Source organism: Drosophila kikkawai, chromosome 2L (genome assembly GCF_030179895.1).
Source record: "Drosophila kikkawai strain 14028-0561.14 chromosome 2L, DkikHiC1v2, whole genome shotgun sequence".
Lineage (NCBI taxonomy): Eukaryota > Metazoa > Arthropoda > Insecta > Diptera > Drosophilidae > Drosophila > Drosophila kikkawai.
In genome coordinates, this window is record NC_091728.1 from 12,437,099 (window position 1) to 12,454,450 (window position 17,352).

Below are 17,352 nucleotides of genomic sequence, written 5' to 3' on the forward strand. Positions count from 1 at the left end.
TAAGTTACTGAAAATATCTTAAAATGCATTTTTCACTTAAGGATATTCCCTAGAGGATTTAAACAGTTTTGGATACATCACCTATCTCTCTTTGGATGTACGAATGAGGGCAGATGCACTGGTAAATATCTGCAAGTCAAACCCGCATTTGGAGAGTTTAAGTTTTAGAAGCACCGAAATTCTTGGAAGACTCTCAGACATCGTGCCACACTGCTGCAATCTTAAGAAACTAGAGTTCGTGCCAAAGCCGGATAACGATGGAACCGAATATGCACCACTGGCAGAGCTTTCCAACTTACGAGTAATGACTATATTCAGAGCCTTCGAGAATGGCTCTCTGTTGACATTTTTTGAGGCGATAACCAATTGGCAGAGACCAGAGCACCAACTGCTGACAATGAACTTTATCGAAGTCTTGCCACATTTAAGTAACGTTACAATTGCGAGAATGAACTCTTTTTCCCATTTAGAGTTGGGGTATCAACGTGAGGATTATATAAAATTATTGATCTCTTACGACTTTTGGGACATATCTAGGGACAGCAGCCCTTTAGAGCAATCTCTCGCCACCATAACCTTAATTGGAGCAGAGCTAAAAATCGATTGCAAAGGACTTGCCTTGTCTCATTGTCCGACAAGAGATATCGATATAAGACGATTGGTTTCACTCTTAAGGACTTTGAATATACAAAATTTTACTTTAGCAGACTATAGATATAAAGCCCCAATATCAAAACTCTTTGCATCCATGATACCAGACGAATCATATGCTTTGAAATCGGTTGATATACATTTAAGAGAAATAGGCCAAATTGAAACATCTGAACTTGTTAAAATTAAATCAATTACATCTTTGATCTGCAAATTTTTAGGTTGGGAGTCTGTCGAGCTCTTAAGTGCGCTTCCCAACCTGGAAACAGTGCGTATTCATATTAAAGAGGAGTTCGAGAAGACGTATTCAAAGGCACTTTGCAGTCTCTTAAATACCTGCTCGGAAAGCGGTGTCATTACGTGTCAAAATTGGAACATTGAATTTAAAAAGAGCGAGAATATATTAGGCCAAAATAAGAGAATTAAAACTATGATTATTGCAGGCAGAGAAAAAAATTCAGACGTTTTTGAAGCCTTCGGCTACAGAGATTTAATTACGATTGAGGAACTGGATGTTTCAGAATGCACCGGTATAACTATTAAAGATATACTCAAAGTGGCAGAGGTACAGCCGATAACAAAATTAAGAATTTCATTGACCAATACGAATGACATTGAGAGTTTGTCGAACATAACTGAGCTCAAGGAATTGACCATATGTGACTCTGAGGAGGGATCTTTAATAAAGCTGTTCGACCAATTGGCCACAAAGACGTCACCGTCGCTTCAATACCTAGAAATTAAATCAGAAAATCTTTCAAGCGAAGAATTAGTTCTAATTTCCAGAATAAGGTCGTTGAAAAAATTCAATTTATACGAATCTCAGCAGCTTGAAGATTGTGAATCATTGATGGAGCTAGCTAATTCGAATATTGAAGAATTAACACTTTCTCTTCCAGAGTTTTCTTTACAGCAATTATTTTCTGCATTTGCTACAAAAACTTCAGCCAAACTGCAGCACTTGAAATTTAAAGGAGGACTAAGCAGATCTGTTATTATGATTGAGGAATTAGAAGAGCTCTCTAAAATTCAAAGTTTACGAAGCTTGCAAGGCACATGTTGTTGTGACGATATTTCCCATTTGCGCAACTTTAAGCACTTCGTGAAACTAGATCTAAAATTGTTATCAGTAACTTCAGAGGTATTACAATGTTTGGCAAACCTTGAAAATTTGGAGTCCTTGGCCTTGTTTTTTAATGAATATAAGAACTATATTCAGATTTTGTTAATTGATGAATATGTTAACAATAATACAGAAAATGATTATAATGATTATAATGATTATAAATATAATGACCATATTGACGATAATGACAATGATGTCGACGTCCAACATGTTCTTAATGATTTGAAAAATATCAAAAAGCTAACCCTATCAGTAAGCATAGGTGTTAATCTTACAAATGTCTATCAGGCTTTTGGTAGGAAAAGCGTAAAATTAACACATCTAACTACAACGATTAGATGTGTTGAAGAACTAAATGAAATAACGCGAATTAAATCGTTAAGAAATTTAAATATTTTCTTTAGTCGAATTGGTAAAAATATGACAAGCATAAGCGAACTATCAGAACTCGAGTCATTGCAAATTACTGTAGTGTATTGGGAAATTGCTAATATAAGGGATAGTATCCTATCCTTTTTAAAGTGCTGCAAAAATCTCGACCGCCTTTTAATTAACACATGTTGGGTGTGTGATTTATATAATATATTTCAAAGGGATATTCATAGCATTCTAAAATCTGTAAGAGATCCCACACATCAAGGTCCTTTAACTGTTATTTTAAATAATGAGGTAATTGATCGATTATATAACTTACATAGGAAAGAGAATATAGAGGAAATACTTATAAATAAAAAAAGGCTATTATGTTTTGAGAATGCCTACTTGAAGGTTTTTACTCTGGATTTCCATAATTGGTAAAATAAAAATATAAGCCCAAGCAATTTTATTAAATGTTGCTACTCAATAGATACAATCTAACATAAAAATGCTAAGCATTCAATGACAATGTATGATTAAAATATTTTAAAAATTGTAATATTGTATAATAAGAATATTAAACGCTTCTATACATTTTTTTTAATAAAGTATTAAACAACTTGTCTGTATTTTATTCGAGAAAAACTCCACAATTTTTGTTGCCTGAATCTCGTTAATGGAATTGACTTGTTTAAACTCCATCAAATCAGCGCCTATCCTCTTGACCCCTTTCTGCCTGCTGCTTTTTGGGCCCACTCAAAACCGAATGAAGCTGTTCAATTTCATCGCCACACGTTTCAATATTTATTATTGCCTATTGACACTGAACAGGTCGATTGCCGGGAGTTGATGGCTGCTCTGCTGGAAGTGGATGAAATGGAGACCACGACACGAGGGCAGGACAAACACATACGGAGATCGTTGGCGGGGCATGGCAAACATATTATTGACATTTTATGGTTGGAAATTCATGGAAAAACAATCAAAAGGGTAACGGGCCCCGCACGACTGCCGAAGAGGACCTGCGGATGGATGTTCGAGTGGCAGTGGAAGGGTCCTGGTGTTGGGTCACAAGTCGATTAACAGTTTGATTGAGTTTTCCTATATATCCGATGCGGTATTTGCGGTTGATGTGTTTAAAAGTCAATACAATGCGACACAAACACATACACACACACACTCTGTAAAAAGAAAATGAAGGGGGGGAAAGTCTTAATGGAAAAATGCCTCGTAAAAATGTTATGCGGCAAATATTTGAGCGGCAAGGAAGCGGTTTGAGGCAATCCTGGCAATCGGAAAACGCAATTAAAATGCCGCTCACTGACAGCCTGTCGGCAGAAGTTAAATGCGACCGAGTGCCCTTCAGCTTTTGTTATAAATATTAAACGAAGACACAGTCCTCAGTCGGCGTCCTTGGCCTCCTAGCAGCTCTCGGGACTGTCCAGAATATTACTTACCATTGCGAAATGTTTGCCATTGATAAATTAGCGCAGGTGGCATTCATAGGGGTCCGGGACGAGGGCTCAACATATTTTCCATTCACATTCCCTCGTCATTTTTGGCACAGCAAGGACGAAGGGCGGCACTGAGTCCTCCCCCAGCTTGGCCAACGCAATTGATTGAAATAATAAGCCGGGGACAGCAGCAACTTGGATAGCAAATTGATGAATGCAAATTTTTTGGCGAATGCTCGCTTAGGTTTCAGGGCGGGATTGGAGCGGAGGGAGTGCCATTAATGAGCACTTTGACGACATGCCCGCAATTGAACCGAACTGTGACAGGCTGAGAATAAAGGGCCAGGACCCCGCATTTCAGACTGCATAAATTATCGCCAAACAAAATGATTAATGGCCGCGGTTCAAAAATACAGAACTCAATGGCAGTCATGAGTGCTCGACAAGTGCCAAAGATGGAGTAATTAATTTCAATTTATTGATATTTATTTTCTGAAGAGGTCTACTTTTCACGATTTACCGAGGCTTATCTACTCAATTTATTGGCAGCAAAGTATGGAGTATTCATTTGGTTTTCGGTTCAATTTGTAAATTGAAATTGCTTTATATTATTTATTTATTTTTGTTAAATGAAAATCAAAGCCAGTTTGCTGGAACCTTTTACAATTAGAAGGAAGAGCTAGCAAACTTATTAAAATTTAGCTATATATTTTTATATTTTTTTTATATTTTTATAATTAATAATAAAATTATGCAATTTATAAGATAAATTCATTGAATATGGAAGCTCCTTTATTTTTCTCCCTTTTTCTTATAAATAAGAGATATTTTAACTATAATAAAATATTGTATTCGTGGTAATAAAAAATTGTATTTGTAATATAAAATCATTGAATTTTGAAGCTACCCAACTTTTCTCATTTATTAATTATTTATTTCTGATGACTTTATTAGACTGCACGATAAAAGTCAGAGACTAGAATTTAGGGGGATTCATCTTGGCCACCGCTTCGCAGATAAAAATTAATCAAATCTAAGCTGGCAGACATAATGCGGGCTTCACTGGCAGCGTATTAATTAAGGCGAGTTTATGATTAAGCGCTAGACCCTTCCTGCTTTTGATAACTAATTTACACACATTTATTAGTCGTTGTGCAGCTGGACAGATAAGCCCTGGCTGAATGCCTGGTAACTGGGGAATAGCGAATGGCTGCCGCAATGTTGCTCATACGCCATGTGGTGCCTGCGGTGTGCCAATAATGCTGGTGTCTGCTCTTCCACGATTTTCCTAGGCCTGTATATGTATGTGAGTGTGTGTGTCAAAGCGCGCATTTAAAGCTTTCGGGCTTAGATGGAAATCCCCGCCGCCATTGTTCATTTCGCTCTTGGCCACTGCAATCTTAGACGCAACAACCGCAGGCTCTCTCGAAATTTCCCCCTCTCAAGTTTAAACCTTTAAGGCCACTTTTGGCTACAAAAGCATCCGAGATGCCGTCATTAACTAGCTCTGCTTTTGCTTTAATTAAAAACTACATTACTTGTCTCCGCTATTCGCCATTTTTTCTCCAGATTTCTTGAGCTAAAATGCTCTGATATATGCGTGTAATTTCATTTTATGGCTCACTCGCACACACAGACTCACAGGCACTTTATGAGCTATGGCGTCGGACGATGGGGTTGCTGTTCGCATAATGATTAAAAATTCAATTTAGTCGACGCTCGGAATGAAATTATTTATGTGTGCCGGTACGGGAACGCGGGTCAGAGCTTAAAAATTACTCGGAAAACTGGAGGGGAAATAAATAATAAGAAAATTGCTATCGATGAACGGAAATTTCGTTTGAAATAATGACACTCTTATGTGTATAATTTAGCTTAAAGCTTTTCTTGTTATTGTTTTGTGTTTTGCGCTAATTTTTCATGATCCCAAGCTTGTAGGAAATAATTTTTCACCTTCAAAGCTGCTGGGCTATGGCAAATATTTTCTAATTAGCAAAAAAAGAAAGCACAAGGCAGAAGCACGTGAGAAATCCTTGAGGAGGAGATTCACTCTCGCTGTCGTTCTCTACCTATCTTTATCTCTCCAAAGAAAACCTGTCTCCCTGTCCCTGTCAGTGCCCATTTTCCACTCTGGCAGCATTGTTTGCATGCCTTTTCTGCTTTCCAGCGCCGACGTAAACTCATATACTCAAAGTCTTACACTCTGGGGGCCTGCACTTCAGCTCATTCATCAGTCATTCAACGGCTACGGGAACAGTGCCAACCAAAACACAATCAAGGACCTCTCGCTCACGCCAGCGATGGCAACATGTTTTCGCAATTTACCGATTTGCGCCGAGAGCCTGACGCCACCCCTCTCAAGTTTTTCCTATTTCCACTTCCTCTGCTCCCACACTTTCGGCCTGTCGCCATTTTCCGCTACTATTCCCGTTCGTTGTCATCATCAGTGAGCAATTCAAGCGGAATTTCACAAAATTTACTTTGACGTTTATGCATTGCGCATACGCCTCGTGGGCCGTATACTGTCTACTCAGGCGAATGGCCAAATCGCAGCTCTCATATTTGATTAGACATTAAGAGCCACTTGTCACACTATCCAAATAATCAGACAAGTGAGCTTAAATAGGGTTAAATAAATACATTTGAGAATGTGATAAAACCCTGTAGAATAAGGGTAATTGCGAAAACTTGTTTTAAATTAAATAAATCTTGAATTTTGACTGAGAAAACTAAGCCTAAAAGGTAGAAAAATTTCAATTTGAGCAGCCAATTTCCTTCCTATTTATGAAAATATATATTAACAAAATGTATATCACACCAACTAAGCATTTAGAGTCAGTGAATTTGAAATACTTTTGGACTGGCTCTGCTCAGGCCGACACATAGGTTTACACATAATTGCGTTTCTACTTTTCCAAATAATTTTTGAAGGTTTTTTACATTAAAGGTGAGTTTATAGTGTATTATTTTTTTTTAATGAATATGTGCAATCTTTATCGTTCATCTTTTTCCCATACATTTGGTCCAGCAAAGTCGTCGTCGGGCCATAAACCTTCACGTTATTTATTGGCTTAGTAGAAGTATCTTGTGTCCAGAGATTGCAGAAGATGCCACGCGGCAAATACGTTAACCACAAGGGCCGCTGTCGCCAGTTCACTTCATCGGATCAGTTGCAGCAGGAGCTGGGCATGATCATGGACAAGGACAAGGTTCAGGGTCTAAGCCAGGACGAAGGTGAAGCAAATATAAATCTTGGGGACCTGTCTGACTACGACAATGAGTATCTGCCGGAAAAGAAATCGATCCGAGGCATCCACAACCTCATCGAGGTCTTCAATCCTAATCGCATGCCGCATGACCAGCAAATTGTGAGTCAGAAGGACAACGCCCGAGATGAGCGGAAGCAGAGACAGGGACCACGAAAAAGCCAGGTCCAGGCCGATCTGGAGAGACTATTCATCGTTCGCAAGGAACGTGAGGCGGCTGCCGAACGTCGTTTGGCCGCCAAGAAGGCAGCCGCCGAGGCAGATGCCTTGCGTTTGGTGTTTTCCCTTAAGAAGCTCACCAAGCAGTGTCCCGTCGATGAGATGAACTCACCCAAGGGCCTGGCCCTTCGCGGAAAGTGAGGGAACCTATAGGAATATACAAACATTGCAAGCAAAACAAATCCTAAAACAAAACTGAAATACCTCGCAAGAAACTTGGAAAATCCTTAAGACTTGCAAGAATAATGAACACTTTGAGTGCCATTTCGATGTTGGTTAAGAAATAACCCATCGAAATAGTGCTAGAAAATAAAGATACAGAAAGTAAACTTCTTTAGGCTTTCAATTGATCAACCTTCTTAATTTATCATATATATATTTCTTCTTAATCAAATCAACTTGACAAGCGTCTCTTAGAATATTACGCATACGCCGCGTGGGCTCCAGTTGTTTGCTCAAGCAAAACCAAAGCCAGCTCTCATATTTGAGTAGTAAACAAACCCCGAATCCCTGTCTTCGCCGTGCTAATTGTGTATGATTTTCGCCAAACCGCAAATCCATTGAAGCGGATTTTCGGCTGCGGTTTTATTTGGTCTCTCCAATCAATTAGACTCGAAGGCATTAACGTCTTCATTCCATCAAATATTGGATTTCCTTATTAGACATCCTTTTGATGTTGTCGCCACGCACGAGTGGGCGCCGGGACAACCTGATTGTGTCATTTTTGGTAATTGAAAGTTAATATTTGTGAGTTGATAGAGCAAAAAATTGGCTAAGTGCGGTGTAAACAATTTAAATGTTAATACAAACGCAATTACCAGGATCACTAAGGCGGACATGACACGTGTGCCTTGGACAGCAAAAATGTACCTTTTATATGTGGTGTGTCTTTCAAGTTAATACCCCTAATGTACTGTTCCAGGAAACGAAGGCGAAAAGCGAGCAGCGGGAATTTATCTGCCAAGCCAACGCAACAGTTTGAACGGAGGCCGTCAGGATGTGTTTTCCGCCCTCACGCCCACGCACATAATCTCACTGAAAGGAAACACTAAAACTGTCACTTTTACAAATGGGTTGTCAGATATTTAATTTCTTAGAGTTACATTTAGCAATTATTGAACCGGATATTGGTCATTAGTTTATTAGAAATATTTTTAATAGTAAAAAAAAGGGATTTGAAGCCTTCAAAGATTACTTTTAAACATTTTTCAATGTGCCTTAAAATAAACTTGGGAATATTTGACCTCAGGAATGCTTTTCAAAACATTCTTAAAAACTTTAAATTCCCCTTAAAATAAACTCATAAAAATATATTTAATTAAGAAGTTGCTAAAGTCTTCCCAAGACTCTTTTTCTCAGTGCACCCACACGCATATGTGAAACTTGGTTTTTTATAGATTAGGAGCTGGCCATGATGGCCATAACAAGGAGCACAATAAAGGCCCACTTGCGTCGGCCGTTGCCAGGACGAAAAGCCAAGGGAGCTGGGCCACTCTCAGTCTTTGACTCCTGAATCGGGGGCCCAGTGTTTAAATGTTTCGAATTGCCGACAAGGGATTTGGCATCATGGCATTCACGCCCAGATAAGCGCCCGTAGTGGGTCTTATCTTTAAGGATACTCGCCTGGCCCCACCGCCGCCCCCCCCCCCCCCCCTTTGAGTGGACGCCGAGATTTATTACAAGCCATTTTTCTTGCACAGGACCCGCAATTAAAGCTGCCTTCGTTCTTCCCTCCAGTTTTTCCGGCTCCCCCCACTCAAATAGTTAGCAAAATACTTTCGAGTTGTTCGCCGCCAACGCCGCCGGGTTGGGTATGCAAATTATTTGCTTTAATGTGTGCTGAAAACTCTGGCAAACTTGCTCTCAATTTAGTCATTAGGCTTTGGGCGAAACTTTTGCTTTTCCTTGTGCGTGTTTTGGTGCGGGGAAAACAATTTTTATTTTTCAGCTGCCTTTGTGCTGCGAGTATTAATGCAAGCAGTCAACTTAAAATATAATTAAGTCGAGCGCTCGAGCCTCCGATGACAAAGCAAACACATGGCCAAAGGAAAATGCCTCAGAGTGCAAGGGAAAAATGTGTATATAGTGTGGGAAAGTGAAAAAAGAAAATAAAGGAGGCGAGAAGGCACAAAGGAACTGCATATCACATGGGAAAACAAAGGAAAATGGGGTCGACTTTGGGTTACTGAAGGAAGAAAGTAAAATTGAGTTGCTTAATATTTAAAAGGTAAAAAAAAAAATAATATTTCTTCTTAAAAATAATTATAAATTAATAAAGGGAATTAAAACAAAGTATAGTTATAATTATCAAATAAGTTATGTTAAATTTATACTTAAGAAAAGGTTTATTATGAAATCAAAAACGTTTAATAGATACATCTACAAAAAACCATGAATAACTTAAATAACAATATGCACACTTAGCTTTTAGAAGCTGTCAGAAAAAATATATTTTTTAAATATTACCAAGGAGGTGTCACTTTCTTATATTCTTTTATCCTTCAAAGTCTTTTCTGCCAAAGAAAGTGCGAAGAACTAGCGATGCCAAAGGCAACCGCGGAATAACTTTGCAGTTTAGTGAAGTGTGCGCCATGAGAGACATAATTATGCGATTTAACACTTTAGTGCTGGCAAAGTGGAACGACCAAGCCGCCGGCATCTCGTCCTTGTCCTCGTCCTCATCCTCCTCCTCCTCCTCGACGAGAACTCATCAGCCGCATCCTGGGCTAAGAGAACAAAGGAAGCGGCTGCCAACAAGAAAAGGAAATTTGTGCTAAAAGTGCACTTCCAGTCAAAGTGAGATGCGGATAACAGGATGAGCACAGGACCAAGAGGCGACCACAACTCGATTTAATGAAGCTGCAAATACAAGGACTCCTTGCGAAACGGAGTTGGTCCTAAAAAATTATTCCGTTTGGTATGAGGAATAAGGAATTAAGGGAGTCAATGCAAACTGATTGCAGAAAATGCCTCATTTACCGGGAAATCAAATCGCTTCATTTCTAAGTGGATAAACACACAAATGATGGCAAATAGCCATGAATGCATCTAGACCACAGCCAACAGGCAACAAGAAAGGGACCCCGGTGACCTGGCCAAAGCGCTAAACGAATGAGCGAAATTGAATGAAAATTATGCTGCCACTCGACTGACTGGGCTCCCTCCATCCCTCTGCTAGATGAAATATATATAATTTTATAAAATAACTTGGCCCTTTTTTTCAGATCAGTGAGCTTTTTCCTTACCCCTCCTGAACAGCGAAAAGCGGACCAGGAAAATTTCTTTGCTAAACAAAATTGAATTGTATTCTGACTGACGCTGGGCCTCAGGGTTCTGTTTTGTTTATATTCCTTTTATTTGCTTTTATTTTTATTTTTTTGGCAACCAAATGAAATGGTGGCATTTCAAACAGAGTTTTTAAACAGGTCTTTAAGGTTCGGGAAATGTCTAAAAATTAGTTTGGGTTGAGTTTTAAATTAACTAATTGCGGCTTTAATGGGTAATTGAATTTATTTTTACAATTTTAGAATTTAGAAAAACCTGAAATGCTTGCTGGTTTTAAAAGAACCACAACCACTGCCTTGAACTTATTTTATATTTTATTTCTTCAAAAGATTTCAGTGGTTTCAAGGCTTATTAAAAACCTCTTAGTTAGATTTAAGCTTTAATTTAGCAAAAATATAAATCAGTTTTGGGCTTAGCTTTCTCCAGGCTTTATATAGACATTGAATTGTATTCATCGGAACATAAAAATAACTACAAAATCAATTTTAAAATATTTTTCACAAACTTGAAAAATATCTGAACAATACAATAAAATTGTAATTCGATATAAACAAACTTTTACACACACAAAAAAATAATGGGATGCGAAGAAAACTTGAAATGCTTACAAATTTTCAATGGCAGAGCCAGAAACCGGAATCACCGCAGGCCTCGTAAAAATGAACATTTGAAGAGCCCGAAAGATGTTGAAATGTGCAAACATAAAACTGCCACCAATTGATTGAGATGTAATCAAAAAGGCGACCCAAACAAAAAGCGGTCCACCGAGGCATCACTCTGTGTATGTGTGTATGTGAGGGCATAAAAATCATTGCCCGGACGGGAAAAGGAAAGAAAAATCAAATTACGCATACGCAGTGCAGACCAAAAGGGAACGAATGCCCTGCCGGCTTTCGTTTTTCCTACGCTCCCCGCCGTGCCGTTATGGAAATTCGACAAGAAGGGGGGTGGGACGGGCAGCATATGGGGCCGCTTACTAATGCTAACTGGGCTTAAATGCGACTGCCTTTGAGCCATCATACATCAACGCAAACATAAATTACTCGCCATATATGCGCATGACTAATTTGCGACTCATGTCTGGCCTTTGATGCTGAGCCCGCCGCCCGCAAAGTTTTAGCATTCATATTTTATTAGCCACAAGTCAGTAAGTTTTGTGTTCTAAACAATTTATTAATCAAATGGCCCAGCACAAACGGAAACTGGGCCAAAAAAGCGTCGCACGAAGAAGGGAATCCAGTGCGAAACCGAAACTGAAACCGAAAATGAAACTGAAACTGAAGCTGAAACCAAAACCAAAAGGTCCAGTCATCTCCGACTTGTGTGTATATATAATTTATGTGCCACCCCCTGTATGTGTGACAAATTGTGTGCCGGAGGCCAAGTTTCGCATTTGTTGTTTAACTTTTTGCCCTCGCAGGGACAATGCTCTCTCTCACAACAGTGCTGTGATCGTTTCAGGGAACAGAAAAAGAGCCAAGACTGGTAAGAATATTCCGAAAAAAACGAAGAAATAGTAAGAAGAAAATAGAGATGAGAATTTAAAATGTTTAAAAATTACGAAAATTATAAAATTAACTTCTTTTTATTAAAGAGAAAATTTACAGCTTAGAAAATCATAAATATAAAATGAGGATAAGTATTTTATATAATCTTTTAACAGCTTAATCAATTTTATATAATATTTTAACTAGCTTGAAAATTTTAAAATATTTTATTATTAATTCTTACTAGCTTAAAGAATTAAAAAAAACTATATCCCTTGAATTCCGAATCAGAAAAACTACAACCCTGCTTTTAGCTAAATCCTCATGCCTGTCTACTGTCTCTTACGACTCTCCTCTTTCCTTCCAGCATCCCGTCATCTTGTCTGGCCCTCGCTCTCCTCGCAAAAGTGTTACAAATTTATGACATTTTCTTTTGCATTCGTCGACCCTTTAAAGCAGCCTCGCACCCAATGGCTAAATCCAAAGCCAAACAGCTTCGAAAAAGGTCAACAGAACGCTGGAGGTTAGAGACGCCAGCCAAAAAAACTGAAAAAAAAAAAAGCCCAGAGGAAGTAGTAAAAATGTTGTTTTCTCCTCCGTTTTACGGTTTTGGGTTTGGACATTGACAAGAAATCCTAAAAAACTGTAATGGGAGGGAAGAAGCAGCAGCCACAACACCGAGACACTAATGTCGCTCATCTTTTATTAATATTTCTTAGAGATTTTTATGCTGCTGTTTTCTGGCCGCAGGATGGGTCCCACCGCAGGGTCTAGCAGGCAGTTGAATGAGCTACTCCTGAGTATTTCCACGAATTCGAAATCGAATCCCAAAAATAGAACGAATAATATCATATTTCTCAAGCACAAACTTTCACATGAATTTAATACTACTTTTGCCGCTCCAAACTTTTGCTTTCTCTCCTGCAAAATCAATAAGCTTTAGGTTCTTCTCCCTTTCGGGTTACATAAAGCATTCGGGGAAAATAAACCCTCTGGCACTTGATTTGTTACATAAGGCGTGTTGCTTACTTTTACTGTCATACTTTCTTTTATGCGGAAAATGTCTTCCCTGCAGGAATTTCTCCTCAAGTCATGTCTGCGGTGACTTCCTCTTCGCCTTCATCCCGGGCTCTTTCCTTGAAAGTGATTTAGCGGAAATTGTTTTTTAATGTGGCAGACATTCTTAAACTATTTAACTTGAAGTGGCACAGTCACTGGCACAGCAGCACAAAAAAGAAAATGTCAACCATTTATCAATGGATAATCAATAGACCTTAAACCTTTTTCTTTTCTCTCCTTCGATGTGTGGGCGGAATTTTATAGTTTCAGGGCCTTTGCAAAACAACTGCGTGGCATGCGATAAAGCCAGGTATTGCCATACAAAACGTGTATATTTTTAGCAAAGCATTTAACTAAACATCCGCTGCAGCATTTTGGCATTTGCGGATTACAATAAAAGCGTTTTTATACGTTTGCATGACTGTCAGACGAGTTGAGAGTGACTGACGGCTGGGTGAAAGGTGAGTGTTGTCTCTGGCATTCATTAGCCACTGGCACGATGTCCTCACATGTCAGCAGGCCATTTAAGCCAAGCATTGATTATGCCAAGATACTCTTGGCAAGTGCACAGAAAAAATCAACACTATAACTAAATATATAAATTAAATTTTATAGAAATTACAAATTTAACATTTTAATCATTTTTCCCTGTCTATTTTCCCAATTAAAAATAAATTGCCAAATAGTCTTATTTCTCACATCTACCAGACTACAAATTGTGCAACTTGAGCTGGATATGTTGTGTCCTGAGGCTGTGCAATTTAATTTTAAATTTAATTTGCCAGAGTGAGGATTATTAATTTGTGCACATGGCTTCAAGCGGAGAGCATATAAAATCCTTTGCGTTTCGCACGGCCATAAACTTGGGCAAATAACTTAGTAATCATCGTTTGGTAGCACTGGCAGGATCATCAGCATTTTGCCAGGGCATTATAATTATATAAAGATGCGCCTGCTCTTTACACAGGAATAAAAAAAGGTAATAAAAACAGGACTCGCCTTGCAGGCAGTGAAAAGGCGCAGACAGCTTACCTTTTCCATTTCCCTTGCACGCTTTTCCGCCTGTTTATGACAGCTCTCACTCGGCACTCGGCACACGGCCATATATATGTAAACGGGGCCGAAACACTTGCAAGTTTTACGATTTTCAAATGATGTACGTACAAATTCATAGAATTTTATATTTAACAGCGCCCAGAAGCATGCAGCCGAGTGTGATTGTTGTGTGTGTAGTTGTTGTTTAGTCAGTTTTTCCGAGCGAATGTGTGTGTGTGTGGGAGTAATTTTTCATTATTTGCCGCTCGGTTTTCCGCACACTGGCATTAATCAAACATTTCGCAAGGGGAAAACCCTCGAAACAAACACGGGAAATGTTTGCCAATTAAAAACAGTTGCAAAGCTTATGGAAATATTTATATTAGAGGCACACTTTCCCGTTTATTCGATATGACAAGCTCATTATAATCGAATGCTGTCGATGCCCCGAAAAAAAACTTTTTAATTTAGTTGGCAAAAGAAAATAATACGAAAGAGCAAAAACCATCATCATCATCATCATCATCATCATCATCATCAGGGCTGCCATCAGACTTTTCCAGCTGGCTGCCAATGTATTCGTGTGGGAAAAAGCAAAAACTTTTTTCCTGCCTACTTTTCCGCACATTCATTCAATGCCCACTAAATGCAAATTTTCCTAATTTGATTTTGTTACTTTTTCCCAGGAAAAGTAACCATGCGAATTGCTACCTTTTTTCTGTGCTTTGTTTTGTTTTTATTTCAGCCAACAAGAAGAAAATTTCATTATTTTTCTTTATGGCCGCAAAATTAATCAAGTAAAAACACAGAAAACGAGCAAGCCGAAAATGGATTTTAGAAATATGTTTTCTTAAATGGAATATTTCCATTTGCACCCAAAAGACGAAATTCATGCGGAGCAGCCGGCATTTATGGAATTTTATGTTCCATTTTATGGGGTCATCAAAAAGTGTGTTCAATTTCATAAATTGGAGAATAATTGCGCTGAAAGTGGATCGCAGACGCAAAGGCGGGCGAAAAATCTTGCCCTCTTATTGACACTAATTGGTCTTTGGGTTGAACAGCCAAGAAATTCAATTTAGCGACTAATTAAACGAGCTTAACTTATCAAGCTGAAAAATGCGTAAATTATGTTCTAAATTGAAGTCAAGCTTTTTCATTAGAACAAGAAAATGTTGAACAGTTTTGCTTGTAAAAAAAGGAAAGAGAAAGGCATCATTAATATATCAAATTAGCAAGTAATTGCCAATTGAGTTTGATTATTTGTTTATACTCAATAAAGGAGGAAGAGTTTCTTTCTTGATAAATTAATAAAGAAATAAACCGATTAAGACCATACTTATTCCTAATTGAATTAATGTAAATGTTATGATTTGTTTTTTATTAAAACTTTCCCAATTACTCACCTTTGCTATAGTTACGCTGACCTGCAAAGAAAAGGAAAATCATGATTAATAAACTTTTTTCTATGGGACTTGGCTTAATTCCAATTAGCCAGAGAGCTCTACCAGCAAAGCATTAACATGTGCCAAAGCCAAGTGAGCCTCCTTAAGGGTACTGGAATTATACATGTTCTTCTATTAAGGTCAATGCGAGTGGCTTCACCTTGACAACGCCACAGTTTCAATGGCAAACGTCAACCTTTTCACCTGCACAACATTATATGCTTAAAGTGCCTACGGCAAAGTGTCATTGAGTCAGTGGGAAATTTATGAAGAGAAACATATGTATTTTCCAGCGACAGAAATTTATAAAGAGAAATATATTTTTTGCTGCTGTTTGCCTATGCCTAGTGGGTCTGAAAAAGTTGTACAGGCTGCATTTTATATTAAAATTGAAAAAGTTATTAGTTGAAAATAAATATAAGTTTGATGGAGAAAATATTGAGATTTTGTTTGATGAAAGAAAACTAATAATATTTGCTCAAAAAGCATAAAAATTCATATTTTGAAAGGAAAATAAGCATTAAAGATGTAAATAATTGAATAGGAAATTGTATAAAATTATATTCCTCAACACTTTCTAATAGTTGAGAGCCACTAATATATTTAAACTTTATTTTTTTCTTACATACTTCTGTTTTATTTTTATGGCTTTTATTTTTTAGACAACCCACAAACCCTCTGACATGTGCATAAAAATCTCGCCATTTATCATGGCCAATGGCAGAATTAGCCCAGCGACCAACTGGCTGCCCCCTTTTTTTCTGTGGGCCTGCCCGAGGGCGTGTCCGTATAAATGGCTGCACTGAAACCAAAGACCAAGCACAACTACACAAGGACAACTAAAACTAAAACATAGAGGGTCCAAATGGCGACATTGACGCGTCGAGGGAGTGAACCCCCTGGCCATAATAATATCCGAGCAAACATTTTAAGAGCCAGCGAAGGGAGGGCGTGGCGGGTTGTTAAGATTTATGCTGACACCACTAAGGTCGGCTCCGGGGCGTGGGCAAAACGCTGTCGGACGAAATGCAATTGGGCTTTAATGCAACTGCAAATGCTGCAGCATTCCATTAAAATTATATTAGGCATCAAAAATGCCGCCGCTACACAAACTATCGTTAAGCAAAAGCAAAACGCTAGCGAAAGGCATCGGGAGGCAGGAGGCGGTGCATAATTTGTATTGCATGCTGCAGAGCTTCAAGGAAATGCAATTAGTTAGCCAGGATTGTGGATCCAGCCTGGATCCGACGAGCTCGAGGAGGAGGAATCAAGCCAAGCTGCCGGGAGTTAATCAGTTTTGCTAACTTCATTGGAGGCAACTAACGGCAGGAAACTTTTTGTGCGAGTCCTGCCAATGAAGTTGACTTAAGGCTCACCCCCTGCCAGCCAATTACACGCACTGCAATCCTTTAAAAAACTTTCCCACCTCTACCCGTACTTAGGCACGTGCTTTTGCAGGTCAGTGTTGGTAACTAGAAACTAGTAGCACGAGCTAAATTGGGTTTTAAAAAATAAGGAAATTGAAAGTATTTTGTTTAGTTTAAAAGGAAACAATTTAATGATTTGTAAACTTCTTTAAGCCATTTATAAAATTTAAATAAAAACGTACAATATTATTTATACATTTCAAAAAGGTATCTTTCTAATGTGAACAAATTTGGCCAAGCCTGACATTTTGGCTATTTTAAAAATAAATAAAAAATTACAAAAATTACAAAATATTTGTTAGGTATTTCAACAACTTGCTTGGCTATAAACCAGCCAATTTGGCCAACCTGCAGCAGGGCTCGCGACTGGCACCCCAAAAGTTGGCTAGACAAATGTTGCACTTGCATTCCCCACACGTCCAAGGCCGAGATTTATGGCCAGAACCAACGGGGTGGGGTGGAATAAAAGCCCAACTCTGTGGCACACACATTAACCCACATTTCGATTGAGATTTATGGCCAAGCCAATTTATTCGAAATA

The 17,352-nt window shown here is 38.5% G+C and overlaps 3 protein-coding genes across 13 annotated transcripts in view; 2 read left to right on the forward strand and 1 right to left on the reverse strand.

The window, feature by feature from the left end:
• Positions 1 to 17,352, forward strand: part of LOC108082860 (uncharacterized) — a 48,268-nt gene that overhangs the window by 24,306 nt on the left and 6,610 nt on the right. For 7 of the 9 annotated variants that reach the window (XM_070284331.1, XM_070284323.1, XM_070284334.1 and 4 more), the window contains one exon: positions 42 to 2,763. The exons of 1 other annotated variant lie outside the window; for it this stretch is intronic. In XM_070284331.1, coding sequence (XP_070140432.1) covers positions 42 to 2,575 — 2,534 coding nt within the window. In that variant the 3' untranslated portion in view covers positions 2,576 to 2,763. Of the gene's footprint in view, positions 1 to 41; positions 2,764 to 16,046; positions 16,312 to 17,352 lie in introns of those variants that run through there. One more of the 9 variants, XR_011444563.1, reaches the window with a different exon arrangement.
• Positions 1 to 17,352, reverse strand: part of rdo (reduced ocelli) — a 56,458-nt gene that overhangs the window by 18,082 nt on the left and 21,024 nt on the right. For both annotated transcript variants that reach the window (XM_070284345.1, XM_017178433.3), the window contains exon 3: positions 15,346 to 15,366. The gene's annotated coding sequence lies outside the window, so the exon portion shown is untranslated. The remainder of the gene's footprint in view (positions 1 to 15,345; positions 15,367 to 17,352) is intronic.
• LOC108082858 (28 kDa heat- and acid-stable phosphoprotein-like) lies at positions 6,387 to 7,402 on the forward strand. 2 transcript variants are annotated; one of them, XM_017178435.3, is made up of 2 exons: positions 6,387 to 6,535; positions 6,617 to 7,402. In XM_017178435.3, the coding sequence occupies exon 2, from the start codon at positions 6,696 to 6,698 to the stop codon at positions 7,212 to 7,214; it is 519 nt and encodes a 172-aa protein (XP_017033924.1). In that variant the 5' UTR covers positions 6,387 to 6,535; positions 6,617 to 6,695; the 3' UTR covers positions 7,215 to 7,402. The 2 variants fall into 2 exon arrangements, with proteins under 2 accessions (XP_017033924.1, XP_017033926.1); XM_017178437.3 differs by having other exon boundaries at positions 6,396 to 6,535; positions 6,622 to 7,402.

What these genes read in the sequence shown, in the direction of transcription:
- LOC108082858 (XM_017178435.3), top strand. Translation starts at nt 6,696, where the DNA reads ATGCCACGCGGCAAATACGTTAACCACAAGGGCCGCTGTCGCCAGTTC.